Source organism: Hyperolius riggenbachi, chromosome 2 (assembly GCF_040937935.1).
Source record: "Hyperolius riggenbachi isolate aHypRig1 chromosome 2, aHypRig1.pri, whole genome shotgun sequence".
NCBI lineage: Eukaryota > Metazoa > Chordata > Amphibia > Anura > Hyperoliidae > Hyperolius > Hyperolius riggenbachi.
The window spans coordinates 249,310,509-249,328,605 of NC_090647.1; the positions used below are offsets into that span (position 1 = coordinate 249,310,509).

The 18,097-nt window shown below is 40.7% G+C and overlaps 1 protein-coding gene across 5 annotated transcripts in view; it reads right to left on the reverse strand.

Annotated features, from left to right (window-relative positions):
• Positions 1-834: 834 nt before the first annotated feature.
• NF1 (neurofibromin 1) overlaps positions 835-18,097 on the reverse strand; it is a 343,136-nt gene continuing 325,873 nt past the window's right edge. For all 5 annotated transcript variants that reach the window (XM_068268482.1, XM_068268483.1, XM_068268479.1 and 2 more), the window contains one exon: positions 835-1,337. In XM_068268482.1, coding sequence (XP_068124583.1) covers positions 1,195-1,337 — 143 coding nt within the window. In that variant the 3' untranslated portion in view covers positions 835-1,194. The remainder of the gene's footprint in view (positions 1,338-18,097) is intronic.

Genomic DNA, 18,097 nt, shown 5'->3' on the forward strand with positions numbered 1-18,097 from the left:
AAAGTGCATCACATGATTCATGATGCCACTCCTCGGGGGAGGATCTTGTCAGTTCAAAAGTACCATTTCATTTGCTGGCCTGAGCAAAGGCAACCGCCTCTTAATTCTTTAATCATTGCACAGAAAAGTGAATAGTTTTCAAACAACGTTTGTTCCTTTTTAGGACTGAAAACAATTCTCTAATCTTTTAGAGCGCATATCAGTTCAGCCCCTAAGTGCAAGAAATCTTTTAACGCCTCTCTGGAAGGGTTAAGGAAATGATCGTCAAGCAGAAAGGAGTTAAAGCCCTTTTACTACTCTGATGCACCCAATTTGCTTACCAGAACTTTTATACTTCAAAAACACAGTTTTTTTAGATGAATACACTAACATATTTACATAATATCTTAAACACATTAACTTCAGATTACATTCTGCCTTTCATAAATAGTGCATTGTAAGGACAGAACACGATATCTTAAGATGAAAGAGATGCAGTAATACCTAAACGCAAAAACAAACGAAGAAAAATAAACTGGAATAGATATATATATACTTTATAAGAATAAAAATAATCAGTTTAACAAATTTATTGCATGTACCCAGAAATCTAATTAGTATGATGGCCCCTTTCGTAGCTCTGTTAACAAAAGTACCGTTTGAAAACCTTTTTTTCCCTTTTTATTTCTGGGTGGGAAATTAGATTAAGCAAATGGGTAAAAAAAATTCCACAGCTAAAAGTGTTTTTAGGGGGAGGATTTATATTTTCTTTTCTCACAAAAGCCACTATAAAGGATTAGCTTTAACATTTAGTTAAATGCAAAACAAAAACAACAAAAAAAAGACAATAATAAAGACGAGAGGAAAGAAATGCCATTTATGTGTACACAGTTAATGCAGTATAGGCAGGGCCACCATTATCAAAGTACAAAATTCTTCATTCGAAATCTCACAAGTTGTTGATATGCTTGTGACCATAACTCCATCAAATGAATAGAAAAGGCAAATAAAGGGAAATGCTTGAGGAAACCAAATGGTACAAAGTTCGAGTGATGTGTTGATCTTCTGGCGACATGGCTGACTGCATGGGAACATTTAAAAAAAAAAATTAAGTGCAGCATCATATTGTGCGCAGGGCCACAGATAAGCCACCCGCATAAGTCAGTTTTAGAAAAGGAACTGTAAAATAAATAGAAAGGATAATTCAAAAAATCTTCACACAATCTTTTTGATGCTGTGACGTTTGAAGCTGCCAGCACTTCTCTGCTTTTGCACTTGGCTTGCTGAACCATGGCGTGTTCTACCGCTGTTTGAGTGACCGGTGGTGGGGGACAATTCCACATTTTCCTTGTCGATCCCTGCGACACAGAAACAAGCAGAGATTGTTTTTACTGCATTTGTTGTATAAAACTTGGTGGCTTGTAGCAAATATTCAGTTCACCTTCACATAGCATTTTTTTTTTTTTTTAAATTGGACAGTTGAAAGCTGTATAGGAACTGTGGGAAAATTAAAAGTGTGTGTGTAAGTATAGCAGCCATGTGTGCAGCATCTTTGCAAAAAAGACGCAAGGAAACATGGAATTGTTATAAAGGAAATACATATGACAGTGTCCGTATACCTCGTTTCAAGTTCCCTTTAAGCCCGTACACACACTTACTGTCACCCAATGGAGATCAGGGACCCGATCCCTCAGGCATCACTGCAGGGTGCAAATGCGTTATGTTCTGCCTGGGGGGAAGCAGGAGTGACATCTTTTTGTGGGTGGGGTAAATGGTGAGAAAATGCTCTCGGCTGTTGCTCATCTGAAGTGATCCACCAGGTTGAGAGAGGTGATCCACAATGGTTGAGAGAGGTTGGTGGCTGCCATACACATGTTGGATTCTTGGCAGAAGCGGTGGTTGTTGACCGCCTCGGCCGAGTTTCATCTAGCGTGTGTACGGAGCTTAAAGGGAACCAGAGACGAAGCACCCTTGTGTATTTTACCATGTATATCAGTAAGAACATTAGAGAAAACACTTACCATGCTGTCTGTTTCGTCCTCACTGCTAAAAGTGTGTGTTATCAGCAGTCACAAGAATCCCAGACTGAGCAATTAAATCTGGCTTTGCTGGGAATGATTATTGCTGAGTCATTATAGCAAAGCCACAAGGGGGCAGGCTTGGGCTTGAAATAACACCACAGAAGACAGACTTCGCTATAATCTTTCTGTAGCAAAGCTAGACGGAGCAGCCTGACTGCTCAGTCGGGGATTCTTATCAGAGGTGATAACAGTCAGATTACACAGAGAACAATAAAACAAAGGGTAGATTAGGTGTTTACTGTCATGTTCCCACTGATTTATAAGGTAAAATACAAGAGGGTGCTTCATCTCTGGTTCTCTTTAACACTAGCCAACCCCACCCCGCCGCTATTTTACACAGACGTTCTGCTACAGTGTATCCAAACTCTGGTGAACTATTGGTTCCTGCATGCCCACCGCTGTTCCTCCAAAGCTCCACTACATAGTAGTGGAACTGTACTGCCGCTATTCTTTGGGCACCCCTGCAACCAAATTTCTGGCTGTAGCTCCTTATTTTAATATGGCGACCTATAGCAGAGCTTTCTCATCTCTGTTCTCACTGTTATATGACATTCACTGAATAAGCCCAGTTGTGTTCAATACAATTGCAGCCCAGTTAAGATCTAATTATAAAGAAAGCTCAATGCTTAAAGCACACCAGATGTGAGTGGGCTATAGAGGCTTATACATTAACATTCGTTTAAACAATGCAAATTACCTTGCTCTCCTGGGGGTCCTTTGCCTCAAATACTTTTGGCTATAGGTGCTGAACAAGCATGCAGATCAGGTGCTCTGACTGAAGTCTGACTGCAGTAGCTGCATGCTCATTTCAGGTCTGTGATTCAGATACTACTGCAGCCAAAGAAAGCAACAGGACTGCCAGGCAACTGGTATTGTTTAAAAAGAAATATGTCACCACCATCTCATACCTCTGGCTTCAGGCTACCTTTAAATGCATTCATAAGCAAATTGATTAACATGTACCCAAGATGGACCTAAAGAAAAAAAATTACACATACCAGGGGCTACTTCCAGCCCCCTTTAGGCTGATCGGTCCCTCGTCGTCCTTCTCCGCTCCCTGGATCTTCCACAATTCAGCCAGTTGGTGCAGGCAGTCCGGGCTGCGCGCATTACCCCGTTGTGCTCTCATAGCCAGGAGCGTCTGCGCAGGTGCAGAACTTTACCAGCGTTGGGAGTGTGACGGGACGCACATGCGCAGTACGCACTGACTGCCCGAATTACCGGGCTGAATTGCGGAAGATCAAGGGAGCGGAGAAGGACGGCGAGGGACTGATCAGCCAAAGGGGGCTGGAGGAAGCCCCAGGTGTGTATAATTTTTTTCTTTAGGTCCATCTCAGGTTTGCAATATATCACCATTAGAAGCCTCCAATGCATATAATAAATATCAACTAAACCCAAAATTGAATGAAGTAAGTTCTCAAAATATTCATGGTGATTAATAAAGATGAAAGGTTTCCCCTTGGAACTAATTTTTTTCAAGTTAAAGGACAACTCACGTGAGAGGTATATGGAGGCTGCCTTATTTATTTCCTGTAAAACAATACCAGTTGCCTGGCAACCCTGCTGATCTATTTGGCTGCAGAGGTGTCTGAATAACACCAGAAGCAAGCATGCAGCTACTCTCGTCAGATCTGACAATGTCAGAAACATCTGATCTGCTGCATGCTTGTTCAGGATCTATGGATAAAAGTGTTAGAAGCAATAGATCAGCGGATAGCCAGACAACTGGTATTGCTTTAAAAAGAAATAAATATGGCAGCCTCCATATACCTCTCACTTCAGTTGTCCTTTAAAGATAACCTGTAAAACATAGCTGAACATTAAGTTTTCAGGATATCGTTTTTTTACATTAGTTCTGCCGTTGATCAACTTTCTATGAACTCTTAAGTCTGCACCCCCAAGCAGTAGATGCAATAGTGATTGACCTACCATCTCTAGCGCATAAAAATGAATATGGATAGGCGGGAGGTGTGTGCAGCTAAGGTAGGACTTGTACACGCAGGCAGGCAGATTGCCAATATTCCGTACCCAATGGATCCACTATTCCCACCTCATGTGCAGGGCTGTGGAGTCGGGAGTCAATGAGTCTGAGCAATTTTGGGTACCTGGAGTCGGAGTAGGTGATTTCATAAACTGAGGAATTGGATGATTTTTTTTGTACCGCCTCCACAGCCCTGCTCATGTGTAGCTATCTCATATGAATGAATTCCCAAACCTGCATTTCAGGACAGTAACATAGCTGGGTAATATAAAGATACATCTCTAACAAGAGTCACGGTTAATACTTCAATCCTATACTTGCAACAAGATCAAAATAAAAGGCAAGGAACACAGGTCAGGTCTAAGTGCCTATCCCATGCTCACTGTCACCCCCTATTGTGCAGGGAAATGAAGCCTTGCATGTATTGGTCTTCTTATTTAAAGTCACATCTCACTGACTGGCTCTATCCAAATGGGCCAAAATGAGTCCTGTAGTGGAGATTTGCAATTATATTTGGCCTTTAAAGTGTACCTAAGGTGGAATTTAGGGGTGCAAAGGCACACAGAAGGCATGTTCCCTGCTCCATAACATTCCTCTATCCCCCTCCCTCCCCCGAATCTACCGTCCTAGAGCTTGTCGGCAGCCTAATAGGGGAGGGGCGTCCTTTGCAGAAGCACTTCTGCATAATGCCATCCTCTGGCGTTAGGAACGCCCCTCCCCACCCTGCTGTGCTCTCTGATGAGAAGCACAGAGGTGAACGCTGCAGCTTCATGACCCGGATTGCAGCCATTTCCTTTTCAACAAACCAAAACTTAAAAAAAAAAAAAAAGATACAGAAACAGCAGTGAATGACTACCTGATCCGGCTAGCTCCCCGAATTAGGTAGTATGGTTTTTATTTTAATAGTAATGGGCCGGCTCAGGTTCTTTTTAAACAAGTTATTCAGACCCCACTTTGTTCTTATAAACCGTTATATTAATTTCACCACTTATTAGAATTTGCCTTGTTTAATTTTATTATTAAAAAATATTTTATCTTCAAAATTCACATACATCGTTCATGATGGCATTGAGTTTCACATCCATTGCCTCCCAATTGAAGCAAAAACAAGAAAACAATGTAAGGAATTTTTTTTTCTACCTTCCCTCCCTAACCCCATTTCTCAGAAACAAACCCTCGCCCACACCATCAGTGTTATTCAATGTAACAAACACACGAGACCATATTACGTAACTCGTAACCTACCCAATGTACCCTGCAGATCAGCATATACATACCAGCTGTAAAGATCGGCGTCAGCACACAGAGTATCTGATTATTGGTGATCTGCAGTATCACCAACAATACAGACGTATACCTGATTATTAATGATCTGCAGAATCACCAATAATACGTAAGTATGACTAACCTCTGGACACCTAGCAAAGTGTAAGTGTTTGGGTGCAACAGTAACTTTAATAGTTTGACCAGACCTCACCAGAGGGGCTGGAGAGGTACTATCAGTACACTAAACGTGCACTAGCGTACAAGTTCCAGCAGGCTGGAGAGTACAATAACGAAGAGGCTGAATCTCCCGAGGAGCGGGTGATTCAGATAGTACTGCAGGCACAAGGACACCCGTGGGGCGGGTGACCCGGGCCAGACTGAACAGCAGCCTAGGAGATACAATACTACTACAATGACAGATACCCTATAAGAGCAGGTAATTGGGGCTGTACTACAGCTTAACAGAACGGTTCCACCAGAGGAGCTGGTGTAACTAGTACCTCACCAGTGGCGAGGGCCCACTGGGGAGTAGAATGGTCAGGCAGGCAAGGTTCGGCAACGGAGAGGTAAGTAAATACAAAATCGTGAGACAAGAGAGTAATCAGTAATCAGGCAGAGGTTCAGCAACAGGAAGGTACGTATCGGTATAGAATCGGGAGGCAAGAGAGTAATCAGCAATCAGGCAGAGGTTCAGCAACAGGTAGGCAGATGGGCAGAAGTACAGGATCAGAAAACAGATTCAAAGTCAGAGTGCTAGCCAGAGTCGTATACAGGAGATCAATACAATAATAATAACCTAGCCTGGGTGTGAAATCCTTGGCAACAACACCCCGGAACTAGTCTAACAAAATAACAACAACAAGACTGCAAAATTCCTAAGCTTGGTGTGAAATCCGTAGCATCAACACCAGGGAACTACCTAAGGTCTGTGCGCTCACACGCAAGTATTCACGACAACAGACAAAGTAGCAATGCAGCCCGGAGGCTTATGAAGCAGAGGAGACCTCACTGGCACACCCCCTTCTCATCAGCCAATCCTGGGCGCCGTGGGTCTCCCCTGACGTCAGCCGTCCAGCAGGTCAGCTGATGGGCTTCCTCCCCGCATAAAGCTCCCGTCTATGCGCACGCCCGCGCGCTATGGCAGCCCCCAGCACGGGAGAACGTTCCGTCCTCGGCGTCCAGCACGCTGAACGGACGGATGGCCGCATGGAGGCAGCTGCGGCAGCGGTGCTGTTCGCCGCAGCTGCCTAGGATATTACACCAGCTAGTATATTTAAACTGGTCTACCATTTGCTTTATTTCTGTGCTAGTATATGTGTTAATAATACATTTCTGCCAAGTCAAAGAACCGTTGGCTATGTAATTTTTTTACTTTTCCCCAATAGTCTAATCGTAGGGCATGTCCATAAACAGTGAAACATGTTAGCATTAGGTAGTTTGTATTTCGGACAGAATGTATTATAATGAGCTGGAGGTTGCTTATATTTTAAATTAAAAGGCACATTTTGCTCTATGTATCATCTTTAAATGTGATTCTCTCTGATGCTTTCTCTTTGATACACTGTTAGATTCCGTATCAGTTGATTACACCTTGCACAATTTTAATACAAATCTCTGGGTCTGCCTTCAATCTAACCAGCTCAAGTCAATTGTACAGAATATAAGGTTAAGATATACAGTGGCTTGCAAAAGTATTCGGCCCCCTTGAAGTTTTCCACATTTTGTCACATTACTGCCACAAACATGAATCAATTTAATTGGAATTCCACATGAAATACCAATACAAAGTGGTGTACACGTGAGAAGTGGAACGAAAATCATACATGATTCCAAACATTTTTTACAAATCAATAACTGCAAAGTGGGGAGTGCGTAATTATTCAGCCCCCTTTGGTCTGAGTGCAGTCAGTTGCCCATAGACATTGCCTGATGAGTGCTAATGACTAAATAGAGTGCCCCTGTGTGTAATCAATGTCAGTACAAATACAGCTGCTCTGTGACAGCCTCAGAGGTTGTCTAAGAGAATATTGGGAGCAACACCATGAAGTCCAAAGAACACACCAGACAGGTCACGGATAAAGTTATTGAGAAATTTAAAGCAGGCTTAGGCTACAAAAAGATTTCCAAAGCCTTGAACATCCCATAGAGCACTGTTCAAGCGATCATTCAGAAATGGAAGGAGTATGGTACAACTGTAAACCTACCAAGACAAGGCCGTCCACCTAAACTCACAGGCCGAACAAGGAGAGAGCTGATCAGAAATGCAGTCAAGAGACCCATGGTGACTCTGGATGAGCTGCAGAGATCTACAGCTCAGGTGGGGGAATCTGTCCACAGGACAACTATTAATCGTGCACTGTACAAATTTGGCCTTTATGTAAGAGTGGCAAGAAGAAAGCCATTGTTAACAGAAAAGCATAAGAAGTCACGTTTGCAGTTTGCCACAAGCCATGTTAGGGACACAGCAAACATGTGGAAGAAGGTGCTCTGGTCGGATGAGACCAAAATGGAACTTTTGGGCCAAAATGCAAAACGCTATATGTGGCGGAAAACTAACATTGCACATCACTCTGAACACACCATCCCCACTGTCAAATATGGTGGTGGCAGCATCATGCTCTGGGGGTGCTTCTCTTCAGCAGAGACAAGGAAGCTGGTCAGAGTTGATGGGAAGATGGATGGAGCCAAATACAGGGCAATCTTGGAAGAAAACCTCTTGGAGTCTGCAAAAGACTTGAGAATGGGGCGGAGGTTCACCTTCCAGCAGCACAATGACCCTAAACATAAAGCCAGGGCAACAATGGAATGGTTTAAAACAAAACATATCCATGTGTTAGAATGGCCTAGTCAAAGTCCAGATCTAAATCTAATCAAGAATCTGTGGCAAGATCTGAAAACTGCTGTTCACAAACGCTGTCCATCTAATATGACTGAGCTGGATCGGTTTTGCAAAGAAGAATGGGCAAGGATTTCAGTCTCTAGATGCGCAAAGCTGGTAGAGACATACCCTAAGACTGGCAGTTGTAATTGCAGCAAAAGGTGGTTCTACAAAGTATTGACTCAGGGGGCTGAATAATTACACACACCCCACTTTGCAGTTATTTATTTGTAAAAAATGTTTGGAATCATGTATGATTTTCGTTCCACTTCTCACGTGTAAAACTACTTTGTATTGGTCTTTTACATTGAATTCCAATAAAATTGATTCATGTTTGTGGCAGTAATGTGACAAAATGTGGAAAACTTCAAGGGGGCCGAATACTTTTGCAAGCCACTGTAGTTAGTGTCCAGTAATTTCTGAACATAAAAGAAATGCTCATATCATTATGGTGAAGATACCACAACCTACCAGGTATGAATGGAACTCATCATTTGCAATTCAAAATACTTATACATGGCTAAAATAACTCTGAAGTGTTCCCACATAATTAAAAACAGGGTATTATGAAAAGCTGGAGAAAAGAAAAATACAATTTAGGTTATGAAGGCGACATAAGGAATTTGCTGTGTAATTTGTTGGCAATTTATAGAGTTTAATAATAATAAAACTGATGCAAGAATTGCCCATGGGCTGCTTCTTAATCACTTGAAGCAAAATTTAGGTTTTAAAATATCCTATTTGTGCTCTAATTAGTGCAAATAGGATGTTTAATAAAAGCCCATTTTGCCAAAATGATTGTGCACATAAAGTCTCTGTATGGCTGATATTGTGGTGAAACCCCTCCCACAGTGTGATGTCAGGACCATGGTTCTGACATCACACTGTGGGAGCCTTGTTGCATTGTGGGAAATAACAGCCGTTTACAGCTGTTTTCAATTGACAAAAAAGCAAGCAGAATCTCCTTCCACTGACATCACCTGCTAACAGTAAAAATATCACCAAGTGATAAATGTCAGAATGTAAATAATGTAAATCAGGGAGAGGAAATATTTTTACAATGGACAAACCCTTACTTAATCATTTATACATAATTATTGTAAAAATTAATGACATTATTTTCACAGGAGTTCCTCTAAGTCATGGGAACACATAAACACACATGCTTTAAACCCTCATTGGAGGGGTTTGAAGTGGCTAATGTCCGTTTTCAGTTCGTAAACAAAGCAGAAAAAGTAAAACAGCATAAAATCTAGCATTACCAGCTTGTTCCTCCAGTTTTCCAAAGGACGGCTCAGGCAGGGTTCCCAAACAGTTCTGTTCAACTGATGCCTGACAGCCAGTGAACTGTCCCACACTCCAAACTCTGCACTGGCAAAAAGGCCAGAATGGGCTACAGGGCATGCCTGCAATTCCAGTACTCAGGTCTTTCATAAAAGTGGATGATACTTGAAAGTTAGGCCAGCAAACGTACAACATAACTGGTTACTACACATTTGCAACTTTGATAACAGTGCGTACAACCATGCCGTAATGCCTGCTAGCTGGTCATTAGAGCTTAGGCATAATATAATAATATATAGTATGAGAGCTTACGCACACAATCTGTTCATAGTATGCAAAAAATGTGTTGGCCCTCATACTACATTGCAGGTGGAAAAATTGGCCAATCGCTGCCCAATCAAAATTGGATGTGTGTACAAGGCTTTAGTTGCACCTCTTTTACCATCTCCATGCTTGGATGTACATTTTTTGTTAAAGAGTCTAGTGATTTTTTTTTTTACTTCTTTAATGTAGTCTTTATTGCTTCCTATCAGGGGATGGTCATAAAATAAAAAAAGTTTCGGGTCGGCTTTAGGGGCATCTGTTCTCAGTTTAGCTTTAATGAAATCTTTAGGTCAGCTGTTTAGCCAGAGAAAGTATTGAAGAGGCTAGAGCTTTACCACTACAACTCCCATTATACCACAATGGTGCAGGAGAAAACATTTCTTCTTATTACTCCACAATGGTAGCAGAAACACATTTGCAACACATCAATGGCTCCAATTAAAACCCCACTCTATATTAGCAGTCAAAGCAGGACTGTCCTGCCTTGACTACTAGAGTGGAGTTTTAATTGAAGCCATCGATGTATTGCACATATGCTTCTGCTACCAGGTTGGGACTTTACCTTGGACAGAAAAGCCAACACAGTCATTTTCAGACATGAAGATAAAAGGAATACATACCCAACACGTGGACACTGGCTCCTTATGCTGAAGAAATAAGTACATAGTATGTAAAAGATACTAATAAAGCAGACTTTTGTTTGAACTGGTGAAGGAAATTACTGGGATACTTCCTATTCAGTAAGCCAGGACCTATTCAGTAAGCAGTCCTTGGCCAAGACTTCCTAACATTGCAGGGTGACCTACTGATCGTGCCCTTGGTGGCTACACTTCTCAAGCACTTTGAGTCTGACAGGAGAAAAGTGCTATACAAATGTTAGAATTATTGTTAGAAAATACTTTAACAAGTTCTGGATCCTTAATACGATATATATACGCCTGTGTACTTCACTTGCAGATCAGTGGCATATTATTATATACACACACATATATACTATATACTTACCGCCGCCAATCACGATCCCCAAGCCGTTTTTATTCGTCTTCGTCACATCCCCGTCCTTCCGCGATCAAGGTATGGGAAACAGAGGTTTCCAACCCCAATCCCCATGCCTGTGATGAATGATAGCTTGCGGCAGTGAGACGTAACTCTCATTCAAAGCTGAGAGCAAACTGTTACACAAACATGATTTCCTGTCTACTGTTAACCGCAGACGAAAGTGTAATGCCATCTTGTGGCCAAAAAGTAAAATACACTCAATATACCATAATACATTTTTACATTAAAACATGTAATAAATATTTATTTTTTAACCTCTTCCACCCCTAAACCATAGTTACCAAAATAAAACACTTAAAAAATGACACAGTAAATAGATACCTTAGAGGCTTTTTTTAATATGTATGTCATGAGGGTATATTACTGTTGCTTTTGTAAATAAAGCCTTGTAATTATTTTTATAGCATAAAAAAAAATACACCTTTATTTCCAAATAAAATATTGCCATACATTGTACTAGGGATGCAATTTAAAAGTTGTAATAACCGGGACAATTGGGCAAATAAAATGTGTCTGAAAGTACTGCCCAAAGAAAGCCTAGTTTGTCCCGCAAAAAAAAAAATGTATAGATCGTTTCAGTGTGATAAGTAACGATAAAGTTATTGGCGAATGAATGGGAGGAGAATGATGTGAAAATTGCTGTGGTCTTAGAAGTGGAAAAAACCTGTGATAGGGAAGTGGTTAAAGTACTGTAGTCTAAATTAAAAACAAAACCATACTCGAAAAATTATGTACCGTAATTGCCATGAAGACTACAGATAACGTTCAACTAGAATTTCAAGTCTTCAAAAAGCTGACTTTAATAAAACCTTCGATTGCAAGTAACTTGGTTTAAGAGCGCTTTGCAAGATGAGAAAAAAGGTTTATGAAATTTTGACTTGATAAGCAACTTCTTGATATCCAAGCACAGGAATGTATACGAGCATCACGTCACCACAACTGAGCAGATGGTTCCTGACTTTGAAACTGCAGGATTGTATTTAACCACTTCAGCCTAACTGGACGAAAATTTTCGTCCAGTTAGGCTGCGCGCACTCCGGCGGGTCGCGCACGCTCCCGCGGGCCCCCCCGTGCGCGCCCCCGCTGCTGGCCGTTAGCCCATCGATCAATGAAAGGGATTATAAATCCCTTTCACTGATCGGACCCCCCCCCCCCCCCCCCCCGGAGAAAAGCCGACAGTGTCTCTTCAGACGCTGCGGCTTTTCTGGGCTCTGGGCTTCTTTCTTCTTCCTGGGAGCGAGATCAATCGCTCCCAGGACTTTTTGACTGTGGCCATCTTGTGGCCAAATAGCAAACTGCACCAAAAACACACCTTGAATTAAATAAATACATTTTTAAACATTAAAAATACCGTTTACCTCCCACACAAAAAAATACCCACATACAAGTTTTAATAAAAAAACAAACAAACAAAAAAAAAAAAAAACAAATAGTTACCTAAGGGTCTGAACTTTTTAAATATTCATGTCAAAGGAGTATATCAATATGGTTTATTAAATTATGGGCTTCTAAATAGTGATGGACGCAAATTGAAAAAATGCACCTTTATTTCCAAATTGAATATCGGCGCCATACATTGTGATAGGGACATAATTTAAATGGTGTAATAAGCGGGACAAATTGGTAAATAAAGTACATAGGTTTTAATTATGGTAGCATGTATTAATTTCAAACTATAATGGCCAAAAGCTGAGGAATAATGATTTTTTTTCCATTTCTTTCTTAATATTCCTGTTAAAATGGATTTACAATAAATTAATTCTCAGCAAAATGTATCACCCACAGAAAGTCTAATTGGTGGCGGAAAAAACAAGATATAGATCCATTAATTGTGGCGAGTTTTGATAAAGTTATTAGCAAATGAATGGGAGGTGAAAGTTGCTCAGATGCAAAAAAAATTCAACCCTGTAGGCTGAAGTGGTTAATCTGAGTGTAGGGCCTGTTCAATGTCACATTTCCGTTAAATCATCAAAAGTAGGCAAAAGCAACTTGGATAAGTTCCTTGTTAAAGGATACCCGAAGTGACATGTGACATGATGAGATAGACATGTGTATGTACAGTGCCTAGCACACAAATAACTATGCTTTGTTCCTTTTTTACTTTCTCTGCCTGAAAGAGTTAAATATCTGGTATGTAAGTGGCTAACTCAGTCCTGACTCAGACAGGAAGTGACTACAGTGTGACCCTCACTGATAAGAAATTCCCCTTTTTATCTCTTTCTTGCTCTCAGAAGCCATTTTCTGCTAGGAAAGTGTTTTTATAGTTGGAATTTCTTATCAGTGAGTGTCACACTAGTCACTTCCTGTCTGAGACGGAACTGAGTCAGCCACTTACATGCCTGATATTAAACTCTTTCAGATAGAGAAAGAAAAAAAGGAACACAGCATAGTTATTTGTGTGCTAGGCACTGTACATACACATGTGTATCTCATCATGTCACACCGGGTATCCTTTAAAGACACACACGGATGGGATGAGCCAACAGATAGCAATGATTCTGCCATAGTGAAAACGTTCCTACTCCTTAAAGGATTTACGATGTGAAAAACAGAAATTATGATCAATACCTGTGTGTATTTGTTGTTCTATGGAGGGGGATCTATCTGTATTCCTGTTTCCTGAATAAATAACGTAAATATCGGAAAAGCCTGAGAAAGTCTATATCCTGTTTGCGGTGTGGAGAGTCAAGTGATCTCACAGTCTGTGAGACGATGGTGTCGAAGCAAGGTGATAAGAACAGTTTATTACACCTTCCATTCCGCGCATTTTCTGTAACTGTATTCAGACCCCACACGATGGGTGGTGCTAGCTTTCCCTGCATAAGATGGCCGCCAGGATTGCTGCGGCTGCACAGTCCGCATAGACGTGAATGCGGATGCGCAGCTTTAGTGCCTCCTCCAGCCACGTTCTCGCTCTCTCGATCCCGTCTGTGGGATGTCACACGGCTGGTAATCTTTATTTCCGTTTTTAACCTCGTAAGTCCTTTAAAAAGGAAGGTTCAAGCAAAAAAAAAAATGAGTTTCACTTACCTGGGGCTTCTACCATCCCCATGCAGCCATCCTGTGCCCTCGTAGTCATTCACTGCTGATCCAGTCCCCCGCTGGCAGCTTGCGGGCCGCATTGCGTAAATTTTTACGCATTCCCGCTAGTGCAGGAACATGAACACATACATTTTTACGCATTACTGGCTTAATGCGTAAATTTTTACGCATTGAACCAGTAATACGTAAAAACGTATGTGTTAATGTTCCTGCACTAGCGGGAATGCGTAAAAATGTACGCAATGCGGCCCGCCGACCTCAGAGGTTGGCAAGCTGCCAGCGGCGGACTGGAGCAGCAGTGAATGACTACGAGGGCACACGATGCCTGCATGGGGCTGGCAGAAGCCCCAGGTAAGTAAAACTCATTTTGTTTTATTTTGCTTGGACCTTCCCTTTAAGCCTTAGCCTCTAGTCTACACCAGCAAAAATTATTTTCCAAAGTAAATTCCAGGATAATTTGCTTTATTGTATGCATTTTTCTTTACAGTACTTAGTATTAAATATTTTTCAATTAATGTTTTTGGATTGTGGAACGAATCATCTGAATTTACATCAATCCTTATGGGGAAATTTGCTTTAAATATTAGAATGCTTTGGATTACAAGCAGGTTTCCAGAACAATGATGCTCGCAACCCAAGGGTCCATTGTATTTGTAATCGGTACACACACACACCTTCTTCATCATATAGTTTCACCTGCTGGCTTAGTGACAGGCAGAAGTGACAGGTTTTGGACTAGTCCATATCTTCATAGGGGATTCTCAGGGATTTATTTTCATAAGCACTTAGTGAAAACAGTTGCTCTTTCCAACTGCCAAAAAAACTGTAGGGAGCACGGAATCTGGCCAGCATCATTGTTTAAATCCTTTTTAGGGAATATCTTTATAAAGCATAAAAGCCTTGCTGAGAATCCCATATGAAGAGATGGACTAGTCCAAAACCTGTTACTTCTGTCAGATTTCTACTACCTGCTGTAAGTGACAGCAACATAGGAGAAAAGTAATTTATGGCTCATTTTACTCTGGAAAAAACATACTTCTTAATTGTCTATGTTTGCACATATTTTAAATTTTGCAATCTTTCGCCACAGTGCCCCTTTAATACTTTAATCCATAGAACCTGACCAAGCATGCAGCAGATCAGAGGTCTATGACAAATCTGACAAGATTAGCTGCATGCTTGTTTCAGGTGTGTGATTTAGACCCTACTTACCAGGAAGATTGTCTGGACCAGGACTGCCAGGCGACTGCTTTTGTTTAAAAGGAAATAAATATGGCAGCTTCCATAGGTCTCGAACACTGGGTTCCTGGAAAACCTGAGTAAATTAACCAGGACCTGTGGTAGTTTTAAGGTGATCATACACCATACAATTTTTAAAATATATTTTAAATTCAATAATTGCAATCAATTTTTCTGACTGATTGTAAAATTAAAAAAAAAAAATCTGACCAATATACCACACGCCTGTGTTCAATCTTTACCCAATTATGAAAAACAAAGAACAAAAATGAAAACTGTGAGAAAATTGCATGGAAGTATATATAAGGAAACTGACAATCTACCCTACACCATTCCATTTTCAGAAAACTACAGCACTCCCGAAGGAATTATCGAATAAAAACTGGAAATCCGATCAGATATCTTTCTTGAATTTAAAAAAAAAAAAAAAAAAAAAAAAAAGCTTTTCATTTTGTGGAAAATCTTATTGTTTTTATTGAATTTCCGTAAAATTAGATCTTTTATTGTATTGTGTTTGCCCACCTTTAAATAGATACTGGGCCACTCAAGCCTGATACTTTGCAATAAACATTTTGATCAGGTAGCCACATTGAAAGCACCATATGGTATCCTGTATTACCATCAGATTTCAATAGACATATAATTGGAATAAAATTAGACATCGTACAAAACCACCTCTCCACCACTAGATCCAGCATGCTGTTACGCATTGTTTGCGCTTTATAAATACAATAAATAGTCACGCCCATCAGATTTTGTCCTTGAAAAAGAACAAATGTTACTTGATGTTAGGGTGATAAAGACAGGACTGATATAACTGACTAGACCTATTGTTGTGGGACTGGCTTTAGGGATACAGTGCAATGCCTACTTGTACGAAACTCATGCTTGCAAAGACTCAGACTTCCTGTATGGCCATGTTAAGGAACAGCAAATGCGGCTTTGTTACTTGTGAGGTAAAACAGCTGGAAATGGATGTACAGGGTATGAGGTATGGGATGACAATCTTTACTCTAAGTGTGACTTTCAATGTTCCTCTAATGCACTGAAATTTCCCAATGCTCTCCTTTAAGAAAAATCCATGAAATTTCAGTGTATTAGAGGAACATTTAAAATGATATATACATTTTTTTATTTTAATAAGACACATCAAGTGTTCTATTAGATCTGTACATCTAATCAACTCTGACTAGGGCCATGAAAAGCTCACAGTAGAATACAGTACACACAGCTCTTAAAAAATGTAATAAGCTGGTCATGCCTGCAAGGAATATGCTTATTATAAACATAGTTCGGGGTTACTGCAAACTGGCTTCAAACTCCCCAACCAAATAGAATCACCAAGCAAAAAATACTATAGCAATCTTTCAATGCCAATAATCATATAAGAGAGGTATTTGCAAATTTATTGACATAATCTGAGGGCACTTATTTAATATATAATTGAATTTCTCTTTAACCGGATTTCATGCATCAAATAGGCCAAGCAGTAGACTTGCATCCTCTACACAGCTGAAAAGCACTAATGTGCTAAAATGACAAGGATGGTAAGAGGCAAATAATTCTATTTTGCATACAGGTGTGGTAGAAGTTCAGTAATTTCCCAAAGCCCAGTTGTCGGCAACAGTAGAAGAATGTGAGTTGTCCGTGTTGTTACAGCTGTTCTCCATGCAGAGACAGCATTACAATAGTAAGAGGCATTCTGACATCCCTTTAGATGTACAGGTTTTGTTATACTGCCTCTGTTCGCTCTAAATCTCTCTATTCTCCACTAGTCTTTCTTAACATTTTATTTGCCAAAGCTTAGATGTATTTCCAAGAAACTTTAAACATGTCCTGCTTAGGGGATTTCCCCACTAGTTACTCTGCATCTTCAAACAGCAATAGAAGAGATTAAACTGCCGAAGGGAGGCAGGGGAAGCGTCTTGTTTTATTTCGCTTTGCTCAGTGCCTGGGGGGGGAGGGGGTAGGTAAGCAAAACCCGCCGGAGAAGGCTTTGGGTCCAATCAAAATCACTTGCAGGAAACAGGGGCTGTTCCTTTTGGCTTCTGCTCCTGTCAGTCATAGATAATTGTCTCTGCTTCTGTGAATTCTGTGAGTCCCGCACTGATTCTGACAGAACTGCCGGTAATGGAACGGTGTCTTACCACATGGCGTAACCTTGATGAATTGACATTTACTGAAATTTGTTGCAGTGTTTACTAGACAAGTCGGTAATTTACCTTACTGCTCAGTAATTTCAACTTTTCATGCGGTAACAGCCTTGATGAATTGACACTTTCCTAAGTGATCGGTAAAATCAGCTGTTTTCAGCATTACCGAATATGGTAATGCTTGGTGAATTGACACCAATGTGTGTAGTATGGAACTGGACCAATCAGATACACTTCCTGTTAGATGAGAAGAGGCATCTCATAGGTTTGTCAACTAAAGATATTGTACCATCCTAAAAGCCTGGCACACAACTCACATTTTGACGAGTCAATCCCTGGCCAGTGTTACCACATCCATGTAGCATGAGGGTCAACAGATTTTTAATACTGTGAACAGATAGGTATAATTGGACTTAGTTTGGAAATCTGCTCTATTTACAGTGGCTGGATAGTGTACTGGTTAAAGGCACCGTCTGACATGGGAGACCTGGGTTCGAATCCTGGCTAGGGTCAGTACCTATTCAATCAGAAGTTCAAGGCAAGACTCCCTAACACTACAGGGTGGCTTCTTGAGCACACTTTAGTGGCAACTTTTGCTCTATACAAATGTTTGGATTCGGAATATTATTACAGATATTGTTTTAAGAAAAAAATCTTTTAACTGTCAGCTTGAACTTTCACAGAGGTCAAGCGGTATATGATTCAGTATTCAAAGAGGAAATTGCTAACATTGCCAACTTCAACCACTACTCTCTGGTAAACTATACAGGTTCTGTGGTAGAAAACTGCATTTCTCTTAAAATTTTAACAA